The 25,667-nt window shown below is 45.2% G+C and overlaps 1 protein-coding gene across 2 annotated transcripts in view; it reads right to left on the reverse strand.

Annotated features, from left to right (window-relative positions):
- CDH23 (cadherin related 23) overlaps positions 1-25,667 on the reverse strand; it is a 1,872,161-nt gene that overhangs the window by 230,929 nt on the left and 1,615,565 nt on the right. For both annotated transcript variants that reach the window (XM_075348968.1, XM_075348971.1), the window contains exons 37-39: positions 16,816-17,037; positions 3,136-3,255; positions 923-1,103 (exon numbers count right to left, since the gene is read on the reverse strand). In XM_075348968.1, coding sequence (XP_075205083.1) covers positions 923-1,103; positions 3,136-3,255; positions 16,816-17,037 — 523 coding nt within the window. The remainder of the gene's footprint in view (positions 1-922; positions 1,104-3,135; positions 3,256-16,815; positions 17,038-25,667) is intronic.

Here is a 25,667-nt window from a genome sequence, read left to right on the forward strand (position 1 = left end):
GAGATTGAATGTAGCTGTCATTGCACGTAATGCTTAAAGGAGTTGTCCTTTGAATAACATGTCACCTATCCACAGAATAGGTAATAAATGTATAACAGCTAATAAAAATTGCTACTGTTTTTATTTTACAAAAAAAAAAAGATCATTCTGGGTTCACTTACATAGAAAGAGTATGAGTCTGTTTTCCCCCCAGAAATAAAGAGGTTGGCCACTACTTTTTTATTGATGGACCCAGCACATCGGCCGATCAGCTGTTACTGGCACCAGTGACAGTCTGAAGTTTATTAGCTGTGGTTGGGCAGGCATTAGAGGTGCACCCCTTATTCATCTGAACAGGAAATGGATCTGCAGTAGCTATAGAAATGATAGAGTTGCTGTATTTAGGTAACATTGAGAACTTTTGGCCAGCACCGGTAACAGTTGATCGGCCAGTTAGATATCTATGGTCCATCCTGAGGATAGGCTATCAATAAAAAAGTAGTGGTCAATCCCTTTTAGCAGATGGTATATTTCTGAGTTTGGCACCCTGGGCTCAATGCCATGTTGTCCTCAGATAGGTTGGATTAAAAAATATAGTAAATCACCACTCAATGTCATAATCATTAGACTTTGATGCAATATTTCGCTTCCCTACATCATAATTCCAGCCACTACTTCCTATAATAAAGGAGCGGCTCTTCAAAATTCAGAAAGCACAGCCGACTTAGTTACCTTAAAGAACTTATTTGCTAGTAAGAAAAAAAAATATCTATGATGACATATATCAGCTTCATGGACCTCCAATAACTATGATATGTGGATGGCTAGTAACTTTAACTTGATGTTCAAACCCAAGTTTTTAACCTCTTCCAAATTAGCAGTTGAGAAATGTTGAATCCATAAACTACTCAGCTGTATGAGATTCCTACCACGTTACACTTACCAAGAATATCCCCTCCAACAATACTGTACTCTACTTGACCATTAAGACCTGCATCTTTATCTTCAGCTTTGAAAGTTGAAACTCTTGGACCTGGCTGTCCCTCTGTTATCTCGAAAGGTCCTTCATATGGCTTTGGGAATTGTGGCCAATTGTCATTTATGTCATTTACATTGACTAAGACCTGTGGGAAAAAAATATTTAGGCCAGGAATAAAATGCTGGGAAGACATACTGTATATTATAAGCATGCTATCGCAATAATTGTAATAATATGTAAATCAAGGCCACAATACCTTTGGATTTCAGCTAATAAAAACATGTTTAGCTTTACAACTATTTTTGTATTTTTACTGTTTTGTTGTTTTTTTTTTATTTTATTTTTAGGGTCTGCTTTGGAAAATGTTTCAGACAAAAATGAAAAAAGTGCCAAAATTATTTATGCTTTAACTTTATGATTATTACAAACAAATTAATTTGCTTTTCTTAAAAGGAATTTGTCAGAAAGGTTTACCCCCCCCCCAAAAAAAAACAACTATTATATATATTCTTTAAAAGTCATATCCAGCAATAACTTTTCATGGCCAATCTATTCCTTTATTACTGAGAAATCAGCATTTGAATTGATATGGAAATGAGGCTGAAGATCTGAAACCTCTGTCACTCTAGCTCTATTCTCTGCACAGAACCACTGCCTTCTGAGTAACTGATGATTCCTTTGCCTTAAATCTCACAGCTAAGGCCTCTTTCACACATCAGTTTTTTGCATCAGTCACAATCCGTTTTGTGACTGATGTGACGGATCTGTCGCAGAGAGTGGTAAAACTGATGCAACGAATCCTGTGAAAAAACGGATCCGTCGTAGCACATTTTTCTATGGCAAAGGTTATTTGCCATTGAAATCCTATATGAACCCATATTGGACTAGAGAGAGAGAGAGAGGAGAGAGAGAGACACATCTGAGCATGCGCGGTTACTAAAAGACGTATCCGTCGCCGGAATCCATCATTTGACGGATTGCGACGGATCCTGCGCCCATAGGCTTAACTTATGAAAAATACGGACACCGACAAATCCGTGACCGTCCGTTTTTTTGACGCACACAAAAAGCATTCATGTGGATGTCGGCTTCGTCGCCAGGACAAACACTTTTCGACAGATCCGTCGCACGATGGATGAAATGCAAAGCCATCTGTCGCAATCTGTCGCTAATACAACTCATTGAGAAAAAAACGGAGTTAGCGCTGGATCCGTTTTTTTAACAAAATGACGGATTGCGACTGACGGTAAAAAATTGATGTGTGAAAGAGGCCTTAGAGGTTGTCATTCATGCAGGACGAGGTGGCGCTGGGCGGGGAAAAGAGCTGGAGTCACAGATCTACAAATAGTGCTTCAGTCTCATTTGCAAATCAATTCAAACTCTGATTTCCCAGTAATGGAGGAATAGACTGACCATGTAAAAATATTACTGGACTTGTTTTTGACAGAGTTACATGCCCATATAAATAGTTTGAAGGTTGAAATCCTGCTGTCAGATTCCCTTTACGCTACCCATACACATTAGATCTAAGTCAGAAAAGGCAACACAATTTAGAAGGACCAACTGCCTTTCAAAGGTGTCTGAAGGTCTTTTGTCTTTCCTCTGACAGAGGATATTGGATGTGATAAAGATCAGGCACTTAAATTTAAATATGCTAAGTCCTTAGGAGCCAACAAACTCCATGTCTTCTTTTTTAGATACAAATAGAAAATGTTTCAGAAAATTCACCTTAAAAGGAGATGTCCACTACTAATTAACACTTATAATGGGTCTATTGTGGCTGGTGTCTCCCCACTCGTTTACGAGTTGTCTCTTCCAAGGAGGAGAATGTCATGTGACTATTGCATCCAATCTGACTGGAAAATTCACAATGATCCCTTTTTTCCGACTTGCAGAGAACTTGACAACATAGACTCCCCCCCCAAGAGACACCAGCAGCAGCATAGAGGAGCAATAGGACAAGACAAGCATATTTTTATTTCATTTTAGCACCAGCATGGTCCATTTATAAAATGTTTATTAGTAGTGTCCAAGTAGGGAATTTCAGATTTCGTATCACAGGATTCCATTAGCATAATATAGATACCATGTTAGGTAGTCTGTATTTTGTGATCAGGTAACTTAGATTGCTTGTACAAAGATGGAGACAATGGTTAGTAGGATACAGCTATACATACTGTAGTGGTTGATGTCAGGCGACGTAGCAAAATGGGACATCTGTCTGTGGCAGTTACTATCAAAGTATATCTTCCCAGGCACACTTCATAATCCAGCTCCTTCACTGCTCGGATCAGACCCTACAAATAATGTAATGATATATAATATGGCAACAAATTCCATTGTTTATGCATCCACTGAATAAAATGACACTGTAGAAGCATAATCATAATGTATTACAGGGGTGAACAAACCACTGGTGCAACTTGTCTAACCGCACAGGAGCCCAAGAGGTAAGGGGCCCAACTTCCATCTCCAAAGCAGGTGAAATTGTGCATTATAATGAACTATTGGGCTGCAAAGAGCCCATATATTGTCCTTGTATAGGGGCCCTCTTCTGTCTGTGTCCACCAGTGGTATAATACAAATATGAAACCTACTCCCTCACTATAGAAGTGTGGAATGCCCATCTTTTTTATATTCGTACCTGGTTAGCTGCAGATGGGCAGATTTCTTTCTGGTAACACATACATTTTTCCCTGGACTCCTCCAGATTTCACAGACTATACATAACTTGAAAATCTCAATGTGATACAGTTTTGATCAAGAGTATTGAATAGAGATGAGCGATGTTCTAGGTTCGACAATTTCATGTTCGAGTGATTTTGGGGGGTGCTCGAGATCGAACTCGAGCTTTTTGCTAAAAGCTCGACAGTTCGAGTTACGTTTGAGAACGGTTCGATCAACAAAAACGTGGCTTTTTACAGCTACAGTGTGCAAGGAGCCATTGCTGGCATCCTGTGGTAAGCTGGTAACCAAGGTAAATATCGGGTATCCAAGCAAAGCGCTTTGCTTAGTAACCCGATATTTACCCTGGTTACGTGTGCAGGGAGCCGACACTTCCCCGCTCGGCTCCGCCCCCTCCTGCACTCGGCATGTACACACACACATTCACACTCACACTCACACTCACCTGTTCCCAGCCATGCAGTCCCCGGCACTGACGTCCTCAGCGCCACATGGCCCTGCTCGGCTCCACCCATCTCGCACTCCACCACCCGCACACATGGCCCCGCTCGGCTCGGCTCCACCCACCTCACACTCTGCACACATCACCCCGCTAGGCTTCATCCACCTCATACTCCGCTGCCCGCACACATTACCCCGCTCGGCTCCACCCACCTCACACTGCGCACACATTACCCCGCTCGGCTCCACCCACCTCACACTCTGCTGCCCGAATACTTTACCTCGCTCGGCTCCACCCACCTCACACTCTGCTGCCTGAATACATTACCTCGCTCGGCTCCACCCACCTCGCACTCCGCACCTTGCTCAGCTCCACCCACCTCGCACTCTGCACACATGGCCCCGCTCGGCTCCACCCCCCTCACACTCCGCTGCCCGCACACATTACCTCACTCGGCTCCACCCACATTACTCCGCTCGGCTCCACCCACCTCACACTCCGCACACATTACCCCGCTCGGCTTCACCCACCTCACACTCTGCACACATTACCTCGCTCAGCTCTACCCATCTCGCACTCCGCACACATTACCTCACTCGGCTCCACCCATCTCGCACTCCGCACACATTACCCCGCTCGGCTGCACCCACCTCGTACTCCGCACACATTACCCCGCTCGGCTTCACCCACCTCACACTCCGCACACATTACCTCGCTCAGCTCTACCCATCTCGCACTCCGCACACATTACCCCGCTCGGCTTCACCCACCTCACACTCTGCACACATTACCTCGCTCAGCTCTACCCATCTCGCACTCCGCACACATTACCCCGCTCGGCTCCACCCACCTCACACTCCGCACACATTACCTCGCTCAGCTCTACCCATCTCGCACTCCGCACACATTACCTCGCTCGGCTCCACCCACCTCGCACTCCGCACACATTACCCCGCTTGGCTCCACCCACCTCGCACTCCGCTGCCCGAGCACATTGCCTCGCTCGGCTCCACCCACCTCACACTCTGCACACATTACCCCGCTCGGTTCTACCCACCTCGCACTCCGCACACATTACCCTGCTCGGCTCCACCCACCTCGCACTCCGCTGCCCGCACACATTACCTCGCTCGGCTCCACCCACCTCGTACTCCGCACTCATTACCTTGCTCAGCTCCACCCACCTCGTACTCCGCCACACATGGCCCCGCTCGGCTCCACCCACCTCACACTCTGCACACATTACCTCGCTCGGCTCCACCCACCTCACACTCCGCACACATTACCCCGCTCGGTTCTACCAACCTCGCACTCCGCACACATTACCCTGCTCGGCTCCACCCACCTCGCACTCCGCTGCCCGCACACATTACCTCGCTCGGCTCCACCCACCTCGCACTCCGCACTCATTACCTTGCTCAGCTCCACCCACCTTGCACTCCGCACACATGGCCCCGCTCGGCTCCACCCACCTCACACTCCGCATACATTACCTTGCTCAGCTCCACCCATCTCGCACTCCGCACACATTACCTCGCTCGGTTCTACCCACCTCGCACTCCGCACACATTACCCTGCTCGGCTCCACCCACCTCGCACTCCGCTGCCCGCACACATTACCTCGCTCGGCTCCACCCACCTCGCACTCCGCACACATGGCCCCACTCACCTCACACTCCGCATACATTACCTCGCTCAGCTCCACCCATCTCGCACTCCGCACACATTACCTCGCTCGGCTCCACCCACCTCGCACTCCGCACACATTACCCCGCTCGGCTCCACCCACCTCGCACTTCGCTGCCCGAACACATTACCTCGCTCGGCTCCACCCACCTTGCACTTCACACACATTACCCCGCTTGGTTCTACCCACCTCGCACTCCGCACACATTACCCCGCTCGGCTCCACCCACCTTGCACTCCACTGCCCGCACACATTACCTCGCTCGGCTCCACCCACCTCACACTCCGCACTCATTACCTTGCTCAGCTCCACCCACCTCGCACTCCGCACACATGGCCCCGCTCGGCTTCACCCACCTTGCACTCCGCACACATTACTCCGCTCGGCTTACCTGCGGTGATGAAGTCCTGCCCTCCTGATGTCAGCACTGTCACTGTCTTCCATGGCCGCCGCTTGTCACATCTCCTCTCGCTGCCGGCCCGAGACTGTCACTAGCGTTGACGTCACGGGCTCCCGCAATACTTGGTTGTGAAAGCGGCGGACAGATTGGCTGCAGTCAGATGCGCCCCCAGCCTGTGTGACAGCGTCTGACTGCAACCAATCACAGTCCCTGTTACACCTCGTGGCTCTCCTGTGGCAAGGAATGAGACAGTCTCCTTGCCTGCCACGAGCGCTTCTGCTCAGCAGCGCCGAAGGTCTGCCAGACTGCGCAGAGTGCAGGAGAAACCTCCTCAGAGAGGCAGCATGAGGGTGACACCTAGTGGTACTCCTGTTGCAAGAAATGAGGCGGTCTCCCATTCCTTGCCTGCCGCAGCTTCTCCTGCTCAGCAGCCTCGAAGGTCTGTGAGGTTGCGCAATGTGCAGAGGTTTGCTGTTCAGGGAAGCAGTGAGACTCCCGTTATCTCTACACATTGTGAGACCGAGGATCCCGCCTCTATTTCCCAGAGGCAGGAGGGTGAGCATGTGCTATGCTTGGTGGATCCTGATTCGCCCACTGACGTCACACGGCTTGATGACAAGGCTGGTGACGTGGTGAATCCTGACTGGCCAGGCTGGGATGTCGTGGATTCTGATTGGGTCAAGTCCGTCATCTCCGCCTCGCGCCCGCCCTTGGCTGGAGCTACACCTCCTTAAAAGCTCCTCCTGCCATCATGGTGGCGCGCGACTGTCCTTCTATGTTTGGATGTCTGGCAGCGTGCTGCCACGCCACTGCTCAGGCATTATCGTCTTCTGTGGGCTTGGCCCTTGCTGCTTAGGCAGTACCTGGTTTGCAGGCCGTGTCCCTGCCTTGCTGCTCCGGCAGTAGCTCCTTCAACAGGCCGTGTTCCTGTCCCAGGTGAGCTCCTCGAGTCTCCACCGGACTCACCTGGTTATTGAAAGCACACGTGCGTGGGCACCTCTGTGCTACCCTCGTGCCATATTCTCGTGACTTCCACTGGCACACGTGCGTGGGCACCTCTGTGCTTCCCCGTGCAACAGGTACACTGAGCCGTGTGATCCCTGCCATACAGCCCACACGGGTTGGGGCGGACCGGTGTACATGGATCATCTGTGACGTTCCAGACGATCGCTAGCAGCAACCCGCTCACTCTTCACCCACCATAGGTCCCTTACACCGCACAGTGGACCTTGACCGGCGGAGGCTGTCCATTCCCCATCTTGGCACGCTTCCCCGGGTCCCCCTCGTAACAAGTCCCTGGCTATGAGACCCCCCCCATTGGAGGGATCAATAATGACTGGCCTCGTAAGAAGAATGAGTGGCCTGTAAGCAGTTACAGCTACAACGGAGACTTGGTAAGTAGGAAGCGCTTGCTCCAATTCCCCTATCCTTTCTACCACCATTTTTACGCACGAGATTCTGGTCCCCATAGACGTATTTGGGGTCTGGCATCTGGCCAGATATCCAGGATTTCCAAGCCGTAACCGTATTTTTTATAATCCGGTTAGATCTGTTGGTCCCGGTTATCTGCAAGTCCACTCATTACTAGTCAGGAACTTTGTCCTGCTTCAGCACATCTGTCAGCAAGCTTAAGAAATGTTCCTGGGAATCAAAACGTTGCTATCACACCGTATGGGCCAATAAAGGTCTGTTTTTCTGCAATATACAGTTAGGTCCAGAGATATTTGGACAGTGACACAATTTTCGCGAGTTGGGCTCTGCATGCCACCACATTGGATTTGAAATGAAATCTCTACAACAGAATTCAAGTGCAGATTGTAACGTTTAATTTGAAGGTTTGAACAAAAATATCTGATAGAAATTGTAGGAATTGTACACATTTCTTTACAAACACTCCACATTTTAGGAGGTCAAAAGTAATTGGACAAATAAACCAAACCCAAACAAAATATTTTTATTTTCAATATTTTGTTGCGAATCCTTTGGAGGCAATCACTGCCTTAAGTCTGGAACCCATGGACATCACCAAACGCTGGGTTTCCTCCTTCTTAATGCTTTGCCAGGCCTTTACAGCCGCAGCCTTCAGGTCTTGCTTGTTTGTGGGTCTTTCCGTCTTAAGTCTGGATTTGAGCAAGTGAAATGCATGCTCAATTGGGTTAAGATCTGGTGATTGACTTGGCCATTGCAGAATGTTCCACTTTTTTGCACTCATGAACTCCTGGGTAGTTTTGGCTGTATGCTTGGGGTCATTGTCCATCTGTACTATGAAGCGCCGTCCGATCAACTTTGCGGCATTTGGCTGAATCTGGGCTGAAAGTATATCCTGGTACACTTCAGAATTCATCCGGCTACTCTTGTCTGCTGTTATGTCATCAATAAACACAAGTGACCCAGTGCCATTGAAAGCCATGCATGCCCATGCCATCACGTTGCCTCCACCATGTTTTACAGAGGATGTGGTGTGCCTTGGATCATGTGCCGGTCCCTTTCTTCTCCAAACTTTTTTCTTCCCATCATTCTGGTACAGGTTGATCTTTGTCTCATCTGTCCATAGAATACTTTTCCAGAACTGAGCTGGCTTCATGAGGTGTTTTTCAGCAAATTTAACTCTGGCCTGTCTATTTTTGGAATTGATGAATGGTTTGCATCTAGATGTGAACCCTTTGTATTTACTTTCATGGAGTCTTCTCTTTACTGTTGACTTAGAGACAGATACACCTACTTCACTGAGAGTGTTCTGGACTTCAGTTGATGTTGTGAACGGGTTCTTCTTCACCAAAGAAAGTATGCGGCGATCATCCACCACTGTTGTCATCCGTGGACGCCCAGGCCTTTTTGAGTTCCCAAGCTCACCAGTCAATTCCTTTTTTCTCAGAATGTACCCGACTGTTGATTTTGCTACTCCAAGCATGTCTGCTACCTCTCTGATGGATTTTTTCTTTTTTTTCAGTCTCAGGATGTTCTGCTTCACCTCAATTGAGAGTTCCTTAGACCGCATGTTGTCTGGTCACAGCAACAGCTTCCAAATGCAAAACCACACACCTGTAATCAACCCCAGACCTTTTAACTACTTCATTGATTACAGATTAACGAGGGAGACGCCTTCAGAGTTAATTGCAGCCCTTAGAGTCCCTTGTCCAATTACTTTTGGTCCCTTGAAAAAGAGGAGGCTAAGCATTACAGAGCTATGGTTCCTAAACCCTTTCTCTGATTTGGATGTGAAAACTCTCATATTGCAGCTGGGAGTGTGCACTTTCAGCCCATATTATATATAATTGTATTTCTGAACATGTTTTTGTAAACAGCTAAAATAACAAAACTTGTGTCACTGTCCAAATATTTCTGGACCTAACTGTATGGAGTGATGTCTTCCTTTTTATTTTCTCTATATTTACATATAAATATAACAGTGTATTTGAATAAGCATACACTTCAGGAGAGGGAGGGGGAGGGAATCAATGGGTTGTAGAAAGGTGGCTGGGATCTTTGCCGTTAATTCCCTTCCTGTAATGTAACAGCTGCACATACTTGACCAGTAAGTATCTCAATGGCTGAGCTCCATAGAAATGAGCTGTACACTATGTAAGATAAAAATTCTCAAAGGAGAAAGAAACCAATTAGAAAAAGGAAGTCAACTGAAAGCTTGAGAATTTTCATGCTTACCAACTAAACCAATTTAATAATATTAAATGATTGCCCTTTTACGAGGTGTGCAAATTTGGCATATCTTCTGGTTACCTATGCCAACATCCGAAAATTTAATTCAACTATAATTTATGTTTGTTTTGTTGCATAAATTATAGCGGATCTGTTTGGCCGCACTGGGTTATGCCCCTTCTGCAAGGCGCTGAACACAATTTAAATAATAGTAAGAGGAGTAAGAGGAGCTATGATAAAATGACAAAACCAAAAAAAATTAAGTAGATAAGTGTTTGCTTTTTTTTTAAAAGATTGCATTAAAGGGGTGATCTGAAACTACAATTTAGTTTAATACTATATGCCTATTTATTTTCATAATCCAATCTCTAATATACTTTATTTAAAAAGTTTCTACTGTTCCCGCACTACTCTAACTGCTATGTTTTTTACTACTTTCTCTTTGATGATGCTTTGATGATGCTGGGATAGTCAAACCAGTCATTATCACAGGGCTGAAGCTGTAATCACTGCCGCTACCTTTGACTCCTCCCTGAAGCAAGGTGTCATCAGTCACGACCGGTTTAGGGGTTTTGGCTAGTCCCTGCTCAACTGAGTATGCATCGGTCTTCAACTCTGATGTATGCTGAGAAGATTCTTGTCATTGTGCAATATGCCACTGATGATGCGTAATTTCAGGGATGGGGCAGAAGTTGCTCAATAACTGGAGCCTATGCCCCTAATGATGACTCATCTGACTGTTCCAGCATACAATGGGATTCTCAAACAAAGTTTTATCAAAGAGGAAGTAGTAAAAAAAAAATAGCAGTTGGATAGCTTATTGAGTAGAGATGATCGGACCTGTGGAAGTTCGAGTTCGCCGGCTTCAGCCCGACTTGAGATAAAGTTCAGTTTGGACCTGGACTTGACCTGAATCCCATTGGAAGTCACTGATTGGGCAGTTCGGCTCTCCGCTCACATACAGCCAGCCATAGATAGATAGCTTCTCTAGGAGGGAAGGCTGGGTTTAAAAATTTTTTTGTACACACTACATCTGATAATGCTGATTTTACCCCCAGTGAAAGCCATTCAAACACTGCAGGTGGCTCACAATGGGCTGAGCACCGAGCGTACATGAGCACAGCGATGCTCGCTCGAATGGTTCATATACATAAAGCACCAAAACTCGACCACTGATTTTTTTTGCAAAGTTTGTGTTCGGTTCGAACCCTGAACTTTATTGTTTGGGTTCGCTCATCTCTATGTGTGAGAACAGTAGGAACCTTTTAATTAAAGTGTGCTAAAATAGAGATTAGAATCTGATATTAAATAGGCCTTTTGGACTAAACTAAATTTTAGTTTTGGATCACATCTTTAACTTCTTTGTTGGATGTCACTAACAGATTAAAAGGGCCTTAAGGTGCAATGGTCAATGTGTGTGATATCGGTGTGCCAAAACAAAAATGGTCCCATTATTGAACTTCCAGACTTTGTGCTTTTTAGATAAATGGTTTTAGCTCACATTTACTTTAAGATAAAAAAAACATTGTTCTCTTTTGAAATAACAACGGAAGCCAATACAGGAAGTAAGTGCAAGCAAAACCACAGCTACTACTAGCTCCTCGTGCTTACGAAAGCCGACCTCTGTACGTGAGAAATTACAGGTTACATGATCTACTTATGATCATATTTAAAATGCAGTACAGAATTCAACATACTGTAAATAAAAATCACTATTTCTGTTTTTTCTTTTCCACCTTCCTATTGCTGAGTCTTCCACTATTAAAATTGAGCTTCTTGTTGGACCACCTATTTAAAAAGAGTCTGGCACTGCCAAAACACTAACCAAGCCACTTATAAAGGTATGTAGGGACTTAAGGGGCTTTACACGCTGCGATATCGCTAAAGATTTATCGTCGGGCTCAGGTGTTTGTGACGCACATCCGACGTCGTTAGCGACATCGCAGCGTGTGACACGTACGTGCGACCTTCAACGATCGCAAAAGTGGTAAAAATCGTTGGTGTTGGAGAGGTCGTCCAAAAACAAAACGGAGTTGTCTGGTGAGTAGCGATGTTGTTCCTTGTTCCTGCGGCAGCGCACATCGCTGTGTGTGACACCGCAAGAACGACGAACATCTCCTTACCTGCTTCCACCGGCAATGAGGAAGGAATTAGGTGGGCGGGATGTTACGTCCCGCTTATCTCCGCCCCTCTGCTTCTATTGGCCAGCCGCTTAGTGACGCCGCAGTGATGTCGCTATGATGCCGAACGCACCTCCCCTTTGAGGGAGGGATTGTTCGGCGGTCACAGCGACGTCGCTGACAAGGTATGTGCCTGTGACACTGCCATAGCGATAATGTTCGCTACGGCAGCGATCACCACATTTAGTACGTACAACGGGGGAGGGTGCTATTACACACGACATCGCTAGTAATCGCTAGCGATGTCGAAGCGTGTAAAGAACCCTTTAGACTCTATAAAACTATACCTGTAGTATTACTTTTAGTGGGTCAGTTGCATTAAATAAAAATATTTTGTAAGCAAATGATGGTGTTAGTGTGCACACTTGGTATTGTCATACGGCCAGATCACCATTATGCCCAATCTCTTTGCATACTGAGCACTTTATCATATCTTAATTGAGAGAGCTCAAGTTATTGTTGCTTGCACTCAATCAGCAACTCTGCACCTCTGCATGGATATTCCAAGAGGCCAGCCATGCTCACATAGTGTCATTGTGGGCCTTCATCTGTGGATCTGGTTATGGCTGCTGCTCAATACTGTACTTCAAAGAGGAGCCAGCTACAACACTATGTGCTGCAGAGTGAGCTGTCAATTAAAATGTGGCAAAGCTCAGCATGCAAATTGAAGAGGCATAATAGTGTACTGAGTAGTGATGGGCAGACCCAGAATGTAAAAGTCCTGATCTGCGCGGTTTCACACGTATCCAAGTGCCGGACATGGGCCCAGAAATCTCAGGGAATTCCAGCTAATGATCCAGATCCGGCACTCAGGAAATAAAAAAAAATAAAAGAATAAGGGAAAAATAAAGAAAATGAGAATAAAGCAAGTTCTTCCTGCTTACTGAGGCTATTTGCAGTCACAGATGGACAACTGTAGGAACCTCCAGCTGTGACTACAAATCACCTGAATGACGTGACTGCTGATCGTGTGGCTCACTCAGTCTCTGCCTGAACCTCACAGTGGGCAGTCATGTTCTATGGCCACTCAATGTGAATTTAGATGTACCAGAGTGGAATTGTCATGGGACCTTGTGTGGATTACGTCGGACCTGTAGGGATGTGTTGGGGTTAATAAAGTGTTGCAGAATGGTGCTTTTCTGTCTTTTATGTAAAATAAAGATTTTTGGGGGTGTTTGTGTTTATTTCTTATCACTTACAGATTAGTAATGGGCGGGTCTCATAGACGCCCGCACATTACTAATCTAGGGCTTAGTGGCAGCTGTGAACTGACATTAACCCCTTATTACCCTGATTGCTACCAAACCATGGCAATTGAGAAGAGCCAGGTAAAGCGCTGGGAATGTCGCAACTAATGGATGCGGCAATTCTGGGCGGTTGCAGGCTGCTATTTTTAGGCGGCAGGTGGCCCAATAAGCATGGGTCGTCCAAGCCTAAGAATACCAGTCTCCAACTATCGGGCTTTATCATGTCTGGGTATCGAAATAGGCGAGGTCCACATGCTGTTTTTTTTCACTATTTATTTAAATCATTTAAAAAAAGGAAAACAAACACATGCGGCTTCTCCTATTTTGATACACAGCAAATATAAACGCAGGGCTGGGGCTGCAGCCTGTAGCCATATGCTTCATCTGTACTGGGTATCATAATATGGGGGGACCCTATGCCAAATATTTTATTTGTTTATTTAGTTTTATACTATATAAGTGACATGCAGACAGCGACTGTGATTGGTTACAGTTAGACACTGTCACACTAGCTAGGGCGTGCATCTGACTGCAACCAATCACAGATGCCAGGATGGCCGGTGAGCGGGGAAAGCAGTGCATATGGATGAGGGCTGCATAATGTAATATGGACTATGGGGCTGCATAATGCAATATGGACTATGGGGCTGCATGATATAATATGGACTATGGGGCTGCATAATGCAATATGGACTATGGGGCTGCATAATATAATATAGACTATGGGGCTGCATGATATAATATGGACTATGGGGCTGCATAATGCAATATGAACTATGAGGCTGCATAATGCAATATGAACTATGGGGCTGCATAATATAATCTGGACTATGGGGTTGCATAATGCAATATGGACTATGGGGCTGCATAATGCAATATGGACTATGGGGTTGCATAATGCAATATGGACTATGGTGCTGCATTATATTATATGGAGGACTAATGGGGTTACCTTATACATGGACTGTGGGGGTGCATTATAATATATGGAGCACTATTGGGTGCAGTATAATATATTGAGAACTATGGGGTGAATTATAATACATGAAGGACTATGGGAGGTGTGTTATAATACATTCTGGATTATGGGGCTGCATTCTAATATATGAAGGTTTATGTGGGACCCATTATACTATATGGAAGGCAAGTTGGGGGCCAATATAGTATTTGGAAAGCTTTGTACAAGGAGGGACAAAGATACAAGGATGGGAAAGTTTTGTGCTGAGGGAAAGAAGCTCTTTCTCTCAACACCCAGCTTTCCCATGCTCTGCTATACATCTTCCCTCAGCATCCAGCTTTCCCATGTTCTAATATCATGAGAAAGCTGGGTGCTGAGGGAAAGATGTATATCAGAGCATGGAAAAGCTGCATGGTGATGGAAAGGTGTATAGCAGAGCATGGGGAAGATAGGTACTGAGGACAAGATGGCTATCAGAACGCTGGGTGCTGATAGACACAGGGATTTCAGATCATGGGAAACCTGGGTGCTAAGGGAAAGAGCGAAGTGTCAGCGTCATTATCCCATACCCCGAGTGCTGGCGTTATTATCCCTTACCCCGAGTGTTGGAGGGGAGGCCCAGGTCCAAACTTTGCACCGGGACCCATCAAACTCTAGTTATGCCACTGGGAACTACCCTATTCTCATTAGCACAAGGAAGTATAAGAAGAAATTGGATGAAGCTAAAAGAAAGGTGATACAGGTTAGTCAATAGGAAAACTTTCTGATAGTGAGGGCAGTCAGAGAGTGGAACAGTCTAAAACAAGAGGCAGTGAGCTCTCCATCAATGGAAATCTTCAAGTGGAAGCTGGATAAATATATAGCTGGGATGATTTAGGAAAATCTGCACTCGTGTGGGGTTGGACCCTATAGACCTTGAGGCCCCTTTCAACTCTACCATTCTATGATTCCATGATTCTATAAGTATGTTTCTACACTCATACTTCACAATTGGGATGGTGTTCTTGGTGTTGTACTCATCCTTCTTCTTCCTCCAAACACGGTGAGTGGAGTTGATACCAAAAAGTTCTATTTTAGTATCATCTGACTACACGACCTTTTCCCAATCCACTTCTGGGTCATCCAAATGGTCATTGGCAAACTTCAAATGGGCCTGGACATGTGCTGGCATGAGCAGGGGAATCTTACGTGCCCTGCAGGATGTTAACCCATGACAGTGTAGTGTGTTACTAACAGTAATCTTTGAGACTGTGGTCCCAGCTCTTTTCAGGTCATTGACCAGGTCCTACCATGTATTTCTGGGCTGATTCCTGACCTTTCTCAGAATCATCCTTATAAAACGAGTCGAGGCCTTGCATGGAGTCCTAGACAAAGATAGACTGTAATCTTGTGTTTCTTCCATTCTCTAATAATTGCGCCAACAGTTGTTGACTTCTCTTCAAGCTGCTTACCAATTGTCCTGTAGCCCAGAGGTCCCCAACTCCAGTCCTCAAGGCCCACCAACAGTGCAGGTTTTTGGGATTTCCTTAGTATTGCACAGGTGTTAATGTAATTACCTGCCCAGGTGCTGGTTCCAACAGCAGTGCAATGCTAAGGAAATCCTGAAAACATGCACTGTTGGTGGGCCTTGAGGACTGGAGTTGGGGAACCCTGCTGTACCCCATCCCAGCATTCTGCAGGTCTAAAATTTTGTCCCTGGTGTCCTTGTACAGTTGTTTGGTCTTGGCCATGGTGGAGAGGTTGGAATGTGATTGACTGTGTGTGGACAGGTGTATTTTATATAGGTAATGAGTCTAAATAGGTGCATTTAATACAGGTAATGAGTGCAGAGTAGGAGTGCTTCTTAAAGAAAAATAACAGGTATGTGAGAGCCAGAATTCTTGCTTCTTGGTAGGTGATCTAATACTTATTTCATGCAATAAAATAAAAATTAATTATTTGAAAATCATACAATTTGATTTTCTGGATTTTTTGGGGGGATTTTGTGTGTCACAGATGAATTCTACCTACGATAAAAATTACAAACCTCTCCATTCTTTGTAGGTGGGAAAACTTGCAAAATTGGCAGTGTATCAAATACTTATTTTCCCCAGTGTATATGAAATCATTTTTTTACCAACTAAACCACTAAAATTCACACTAAAGGTATAATTTAGATAGGTGCTAAATCCACCACATACTTGTTTAAGTGCTTAAGTTAGTGTTTTGGGGCCTGACAGATTCCCTCAGTAATGCATGTATATTACAAAACATCACAACACATTTGTGACAAAAAAACAAGTAACAAAGAAGAACTTCAGCACTATCTAATATGACCCGTAGAAGCGTCTGACATGCAAACAGCTGTCATCTGTCTGCACCTTGAAGGCTCCCAATCACCTTTATGTTTTAACACATCACAATAAAAATAATTTTCTACCGCAGATGGTGAGTGCTGCTTTACCTATACTCGTCAAAATTGCTATCACAGTACATTTATTTTGAGTTATAGAATAGATAAAAGTTGCTGGAAGGTGGAGTTCTACTTGAGATAAAACAGTGTAATATTGCCTCTATACAATATGTTTTATTTTGTAAAAATGTTTACTGTTCAGGTCTTACCGTAGAATTATTTATAGAAAATGTGTTCTGGAGGTTACCACTTATTATTGAATAGGTAACAGTACCATTAAGACCCTCATCACGATCCACAGCAGTAGTTGTGATTATGACAGAGTTAAGGGTCATTGGACCTTCATCCAAGGTTATTTCATATAGCATTCTTTCAAATTGTGGAGGATTATCATTTTCATCCAAGATGGTCACATAAACCACTGTTGTTGCCTACAAAGAGAAAAGCAAAGCCTATAGATTGGATCTTCCTGTGGTGTTACATTCTAATTTCCAAAACAAGAAAAGATTAAGCAAAAATCACAGCGACACATACAAAACCTGATTCTGTTTTACATATACACAACAGAGTTATGGTTAAGGTGTGCAAGAGTGGTGGACTGTTTCTGTTGCGTTCCTGCCCCTGAATACACCACCAGGTTGTATAGTCTTTTTTTTTAAATAAATATATATACATCATATACACTGTATATTGTATATGATGTCTGCTCTCTATCTGGAACTTAGCCTTTCCAAAACTGAACTCCTAACCTCCCTAAACCTGACATCTCCTTCTCTGTGTGGCACCACGATAACGCCTAGGCTGCAGGCTCGCTGTCTGGGGGTTATGCTTGACACGTATCTCTCCATCACCTCCTTCACCTCCCACATACACTCTCTTGCCCACTCCTGTCGCTTGCACCTTAAGAACATCTCTAGAATCCGCTCCTTTCTCACCATGGAAACAACAAAAACCCTCACCATGGCCCTGATCCACTCCCTAATTGATGACTATAACTGTCTATTAATTGGCCTCCCACTCACTAGACTTTCCCCTCTCCAGTTCATCCTTAATGCAGCAGCCAGGGTCACCTATCTGGCTTATCATTACTCGGATGCTTCCGCTCTGTGCCAGTCACTGCACTGGCTGCCCATACGTCATAGGATTCAATTTAAATTGCTTGTTCTCACCCATAAAGTTCTTCACAGTGTTCCTCCCTTTTACTCTTATCTCTGTCTGTCACCCTACCTCTTCTCTACACTCCGCAAACGACTTAAGAAATGTATTTCATAATCTGCTGTATAGTACTTGTTTAAGAAGTTGACAGACTGTAGGGTCAGAAATAGCTAAGCATTGTGACTTGCCCAACTGGATGGGTTCAAATGAAAGGGAGAGTGATGGTTTATTCTGGAACAGTCAGTGAAGACCTAGTGAGCAAAACTGATGGACATACAGTTGGTCAGTTATAAAGATCGCATATAGTGGGTGGTTTGTGGAAAGAAGAGCAAAAGGAGAGGAGGCGGAAGGTGATATAATATGAACCTTGAGTGGTGATAGAGACAAGGAGTGTCAACAACGTTAAAACAAAAGACTGACCCTCGAAAGGGGTGGTCCTAGACCTAGATAATTCTGGAAGCAGGACTCTATTGGACTGTTAATGGACCTGACCACTAAACTGGTTAATCCTATTTGGCAGGTGAACACAGTCAACTTCCTGAGCGGTTTTCTACTAGTCGTTCAAGAGTGCAAAGCTTAACTCCGGTCATGATGGGACCCTTAAGTAGACTGGATGTGGATCTGAGGGAAGGGAAAGTGACGTCATAAACTGTAGTGTAACATGGGCTGGGTTGCACTGGAACTCACATGACCAGTAAGTTCTGAAGCAACCCAGAGTGAACCTAGACTGTGTCTGAATATGCCTTGCAAAACTGTAACCTGCTAAAAAAATATGTGATCGCTTTCTGGCATGTGATGATGTAACTGAGAATGAACCATACAGTAAAGTGTTGTTTAAAATGAACTGTTTTGTCTCCTTGTGAATGTGTCATCATCCGGTCTTAGCCGGCCATCACGAACGGCAGAATGTGGCCTGCATAGTTTCCTAGCTCGCACAGCACAAGTCCACACACCCAGCCAGGACCAGTGATGCCATGTAGCGTGCTGGAGTGTCCGGAGTCAACCCTTCACTCACGGCTCCTGCCCCACGCCACTCTACAGGCGCACCAGTATAAAAGTTTGAATACAATTGAATACAATTTTATATATTACCTTACATTGAAAAATTCTTGTAAGGATGTAATATGTATGAAGGGTTCTGCTGCTTAAATTACTTTATAATTTGTGTCTGAAAAAGTAAAATAGGTGTTACACACCTCTCCTCCTTCCAGCATTGGGGACTGCTTTCTTCCTCTATGGCCAAACTCCTTTAGTCTACACCAGTTACTATGGTACCTCAGTCTGAGGCCTTTTATTTGAAGGCCAACTCAAGTAGCTGCATGACCCCTGAGTATTCAGAAAATATAGCACTCTGCTACCACATGCTTTTCTGTAGTCAATCTATACTTCCCATTTTCTTCTACTCAAGCCAAGTGGCTAATAATCTGTTCAGTTGCTCTAACCTCCTATCTAGCAGCCAGCTATTATTACCAAGCTCAGTCCTGCTAATCTTCATGCCATATGCACCTTCAGCTTTGCTATTGTGCTAACTGATAATTCATCTCTTCTGTTCATGTTTTTGCCGCATCCTCAACCTCTGCTGTCCCGGCATGCTTCCACCCTCATGCAGTAAGGTTCCGTATTGCCTACAAATTTGTGCTATTCCTGTGCTATTTGAGCCTTTGGTACTGCTGCATTTAGTACTTCAATCTTGATTTTGTACCTTCTGTCCTGCATATTCAGCTTTACTAGTCACCCTATCCCTAAGTACCATCCAGAAAATCCAGCCCACTGCATCATCACCTTTGGTCCTTGTTGCTAACTCTGACCTATGCCTTAGAGAATCCACAGCACCACGAGAGCTCATACTGTTGCGCCCCTGGACTAGTCAGGTCGTCACAGGGTACTGCACGCTCTTTATCTCCCAGTGCAGGACTCAAACCCCCATGGTTCCGGGTTCCCAACTTGCAGCACTGCCTCCACCAGCATCTAAAAATCCTAATCACACCTCGCACCACACCCTGTCAGGCACACCAGTAGGCTGCTAAGCTGGAATAGGGCTGCCCACCTAGGGGTCAGGGAGGTGGGAGGTGACAAGTCAGTTGGCTCAAGGGGAGCAAAGAGAACAGTGGTAGCCCTCGAGCAGAGAGGAGCTCGAGGAAGCTGGGAGTTGGAGCTCCCAGGGAGAGAAGCAGATTGGGTTGCAGACGGTGGTCTGGACCTGGAGGAGTCGGAGACCCGGTTACGGGAGATTGGGGCAGGGTGCTGGCTTAGTCAAGGAGGATGGTCGGTAGCTGCAGTCCAATAGCCAGTCTGGGGCCAAAAGCACGTCGGGGTACTGGACCCTAGGTCGGGGAGAAGCTTCAAGTAACCCGGCAATTAACCTGCGGAGGACAGGGCCTTTATGGACTGTTCCCACGAAGCTCAGAGATCGGGGGCACTAGCGCAACGAGGGGGATAGGGCTTTCCAAGCAAAGCAGCCCACTGAAATTCCAAGCGTGAACTCCTGAGAGCAAGTTCCTCTGCTACCCATAGTAGTGAGCAGGGCCTGGACAGCTCCAAGCTTATGGGCAACCTAAACACTTTCAAATTCTGTGCACGGAGGCAGGCTACAGACCACCAGGCAGTGCTGCAGGCGACGGAACCCGGACGAGCTTCCCAAGAGGGCAGCGGCACCCAGAGACTTGGTTTACCCCGTTGTCAGTGTCTGCTTTCCTTCTGAGTGAGTACCTGATTATCCCCTGCTATCAGCGAGCCTGCGCTCCCCCTGCAATCCATCCCACCATTCGGGGTCCCGGGGCCTTTCCCTACCCGTGGAGGGTAATGTCATCTGGCTGCCCCACTACATCACCCGGGGTACTCCCAACTGCAGCGGCGGTACTCCCTATTACTGCATACCACGGGTGGCGTCACAAACTATCTAACTCCCCTGTAAATAACCCCCCATCACGTTTCAGAGTGACCCCGAGCCCCCGGGTCCAAAGACCCTCGAGCACGAGTAGTGACACCCGGATCCAAGCAGTTCGACCGCTTCTGGGACGGGACTGGTCTGAAACTATACCACTAGACTTGGCCATCAATCAATTTGCCAAGAATTTTCCTCTACTTCTCAGAAAAGAAAGATAGTGGTAAGCAATGCCCCCTGGTGCTGCTGTAAAATTGATACATAGAGGTGAAATTGTTCGAGTCTTCCATCAATCACAGCATCACCCTTACTGGTGAATGTGTGACACAACTGTTGTACCCATGTGGTAACCTGTCATGGGTGCATCACAGTTGACAGACAACCCTGTGGTGTTCGACTGCAGAAGGTCGCTGCTCTTTGCTGCTCAAACTGCTCCTTGATATTCCATTCTTTCTTCCTTGGTGTGAATAGAGTTCTATGTATCTTAACTTTTTCCCTTTTGGACCCTGCAGATATCTGGGCAGTTCAGCTGCAAATCCTTATCCCCACTCCCTGTGTCTATATATACACCTGCATTTTTCTTTAATTTGTTGCCACTGATAGAGTTTTACTCCTATGTTGTCCAGATTGAAAGCAGTTGGCTTGAAATCTCATGTTGAAACACGTTGTTGTATCTGTCATTCTTTCAAAGTCATCTTGCAGTTAAGTTGTCCATTTGCATTGTACCTAGGACCTAATTCAAACTCAACCAGGGCCTAGGTATCCTGATCGGCGTATTGGTGCAGAACCTTTCTAGGGATATCAAGGGACCAGTGGTAGGTTTTACCAGGGGTCACCATCTTCCCTCTTCCCTAGAGACAGGGTTTCCCTCTCCCACCCCACTTTTGAAGTAAAGGCCGCTTCACACGCTGCGACATCGCTCAAGCGATCTCGTTGGGGTCACGGAATTTGTGACGCACATCCGGCCGCTTTAGCAATGTCGTTGCGTGTGACACCTATGAGCGATTTTGAATCATTGCAAAACCATTCAAAATCGCTCATCAGTGACATGCCCCCCTATTCTCAATTATCGCTGCTGCTGCAGCTAGCAATGTAGTTCCTCGTTGCTGCGGCAGCACACATCGCTATGTGTGACACCGCAGGAACGAGGAACCTCTGCTTAACTGCGCCCGCCTGCAATGAGGAAGGAAGGAGGTGGGCGGGATGTTACGTCCCGCTCATCTCCGCCCCTCCGCTTCTATTGGGCGGCGGTTCAGTGATGCTGCTGTGACGTCGCTGTGACGCTGAACGAACCGCCCCCTTAGAAAGGAGGCGGTTCACCGGTCACAGCGACCTCGCTAGGCAGGTAAGTAGTGTGACGGGTCCGCGCGATGTTGTGCGCCACGGGCAGCGATTTGCCCGTGTCGCACAACCGATAGGGGTGGATACGCAAACTAGCGATATAGGTCATGATATCGCAGCGTGTAAAGCGGCCTTTAGTCTGCTGTTCTCCCATACTCAGCGTGATATCATTTTAATGTTCATGTAGAACATTGTGTGGGAAGTGCTTCATGGCAATAATTTGCACGCATGTGAATGCTTTTATGGTCAAAATTTCTGTATTTTCTTAGATTTGCACATTGTGAATACATTTTGTCAGTACATCATAGGAATAGAAAAAAAGAAACATTCAATAGGAGATCTACTAGAATTGTGTTCTGGTAATGATATGTACTTTTAATTGTTTACTTACCTTTTCAACATATTACAGATATTTTATTTATTTTAAAATAAATCAAAATATTGAATGAATTATGTTTGCAATAAATTAATTACAAAAGAATATTTTGAACAGGCATACAATGGAGTTGCCTTCATTTATACTTTCACCTCTATTATGACATAGCCATAGTGATTTTGAATGTTTTCTTCAATTGATGTTCAGGAAATTATAATAGTTACACCACTAAATGATTTTAATGCATAACATTGTGCATTTTTATCAAACACATGCCGCGTCTGCACTCAGACTGAATGCACCATTAAGTGTGTGGGTGGGTGGCATACATTCTAGAGTGCAAAGACGAAATTACATGCTTTGATGTGTTCCTTTTGCCAGAGAGCTACTTTCAAATGTAACTAATGAAGTTAATTTACAAAATGCAATTAGGTAAAGGGTTTAAAAAGTCCCAGGAGGCATATTAAGGCCAGACAGTAGGCACTAGACCAAGAGCGTCTGGTCAGGTCTTCACCTTCTAAAGGCAGCTCTAAGGAAGAAATTCAGATGTAGAAGGTACTGTGCTTCTGTCCTGATATCTAATGTTCAGTAGTTTAGACTATGGTAATGGCTGTCTATTTACCGGTGCATATACATAGAAGGCAATCATTGAAATCCAAGCAAGTTATGGATTTTGTAACAGTTAATAGAGGAAACCATGTAAATGACTGCCTCAGATAGACGATCTTATTAACAGCAAAATGGACAGCTTCTCTACTGTATTGCTGCCCACTGACTGTAGAAAAGCTTCATTCTTATTCTAGACTTTCAGCAAGGCATAAAGAGTCTCTTCAAAATAAGGCACAAAAGCTAAATGCGCTTCTCTTGAAAATATCAGTAAAAGTGACAGTCAGTACTAGGACATTTCATTGGATCTAATGATCCCTGCTATACTTGAAAAATATACAGCTGTGACATTAATCTGTATATACTGTATAACAAGGAAGTCTTACATTTACAAATGATTATTGTATATACACTGGAAAGAATCTGGTCAATACTTTATAGTATATTTCCTAAAATTAGCTTCAAAACTTGGTGCCTTACCAAACTATCATGCCACCACTTATGGCTAAGTGCTTCTTTTCCATTTTGTTAGTTATTATTATACACTTTTTTATTTTATTTATTTATTTATTTATTTTACTCGCTTATATAGCACTATTAATTCCACAATGCTTTACAGACAAGATCATCACTGTCCTCATTCGGGATCACAATCAAAATTTCCTAACAGCATATCTTGGCATGTGGGAGGAAAGCAGATGTAGCGCCGGCGTCTCTGCAGAGACACCGACTTACTGCCCCGGCCGGGATGCATCCTCCCTCGCACTCCCATGGCTATCCACGTGTGCTGCTGCCTCTTTTCCCTCCCAGGCCCTGTACATGCTGCACAGGGTTCTGAGGAGTGCACCTAAGATGCAGGTCCAACATGCTATTTCTAGGAAATGCCTCTCAGCCTAGGGCTGAGAGGCACAGTGTATTTAAGGCATCCTCCTATTACAGGAGGTGCCTGCGCAACACCTCTAATTAGTCAGTCAGTCTCCAGTCTGCTATATAGCTAGTTGCCAGGTCCTGTGCTCCTGCCCTGTTATCCCTGTGTCCGTCTCCTGTACCTGCCTTCCCATACCTGTCTATCCCTGCCGTGACCACCATTCCTGTCCTGCCTGCCTCAGTCACCCTGCCTGTACCCACCTATACCTGAGTCTGTCACTTGTCCTGGGGGTAAGCTGCCACAGTCCTGGTCACTGCCTTGGGAGTTGTACCTGGCATCTACCTCGCAGTGGGCGCTTAGGTAAGCCTCTCCCATTAAGGAATAAGCCCATGTACCCCCTGTGGTCCAGTGGGTCCACTAATCCTGCTCACTGCCCAAAAACACCGGCAGTGAGCATTACAGAAGATAACCTGGAGGAAATCCACACAAACACGGGGGGAACATACAAACTCCTGCAGACGTTGTCCTTGGTGGATGAAGTTTTGTCTTCTTTCAGAAGTAACAAAGGCCGCTCTTACATCATGCTGCTGTATTTATATCAGTTTTTATTAATGATGTATGCAAGGATGGGAAATTATTATTACATTTAACTTTCATGGTATTTTTTTTAACTGTTCTTCAAAGTGTGCTCAACTGCCGTTTCTTTGGGCACTACACTGACTTTTAATACACCAAAATCTTAAATTTAACTTTTGCACAGCTTGTACACGAGATCTTCAAATGTAACTCGCATGCAATTAATGAGGGATTATAGCCAAGCTTTTTTTATTCTACATTTATTGTAATATTACACATTACACAGTTTGTGTGAATCGATTTGCATGACCTGGTCCATTGTCCACAACAGTAATCTTCAGCTGCTGGAACTGAGATGTGGGAAGCGCCTCTTACCAGACAGCATCCGCTTCTCTTCTTTTATTAGCTAGCTCGTGTGACATCATTGCTGTGACGTGATGCACACTTCACGTTGTGCCAGGCGAGCTAATCAAAATAATAGCCATCATGTAAAGGTGGTTCTCAAAGCTCCCATGGCTCCCATAAAGCAGCCAGAGACTACTATCATGGTCGATAGATCAACAAATTGATTTGCGATTAAACATCATACAACTTTCATGAGATATTCATGTGATGTTCATATTCAAGTATTTCAAGGAGACAGATGTGGCCCATTAAAATTTGACTTTCATGGGATTTTTTTTTACCCCATTTTGTACTTCAGTCAAGCAACTTCTTACTTAAAGGGAGTCTGTCAGCAGGTTTTTAATATGCAATCTGAAACCACCATGCTGCAAGGGTTAAACAAAGAATTCAGGGATGCCTGTTTTGTCAAGGTCCCATCTGTTGTTTATTTGCTATGTTTATTTAACCAGCTGGACTTCTCATTGCTCGGACTACAATGTCATGAGCACAGCAGTCTGGCAGGCCCCCTCCTCCGATTAACACCTCACTGTCATTGCATAATCTTTATTGAGAGCCTGGTGTGGGTGGAGTCAGCTCTCTCAGCTCTGCTACAAGGCAAAATTAAAAATTCTGATCGAGTCAGAATGGCTGCACCCAGTAATCTAAGAGATACATCATTGGATTCTGCCTCCTGCTCTCAGATGAGGTAGCAAAAACCAGCTGACAGATTCCCTTTAAAAGGTTTGTCCTACTGGATCAGGAGGTGAGTGGTGCTGACTAAAATGGCCAACAGGAAAATCCCGCAATGATTGCATGGTCGGTAACTATTGGCAGATATTGTGCAGACATCTTCTTCAAGTGAATCCAACAG

This window comes from Anomaloglossus baeobatrachus, chromosome 5 (assembly GCF_048569485.1).
Source record: "Anomaloglossus baeobatrachus isolate aAnoBae1 chromosome 5, aAnoBae1.hap1, whole genome shotgun sequence".
NCBI lineage: Eukaryota > Metazoa > Chordata > Amphibia > Anura > Aromobatidae > Anomaloglossus > Anomaloglossus baeobatrachus.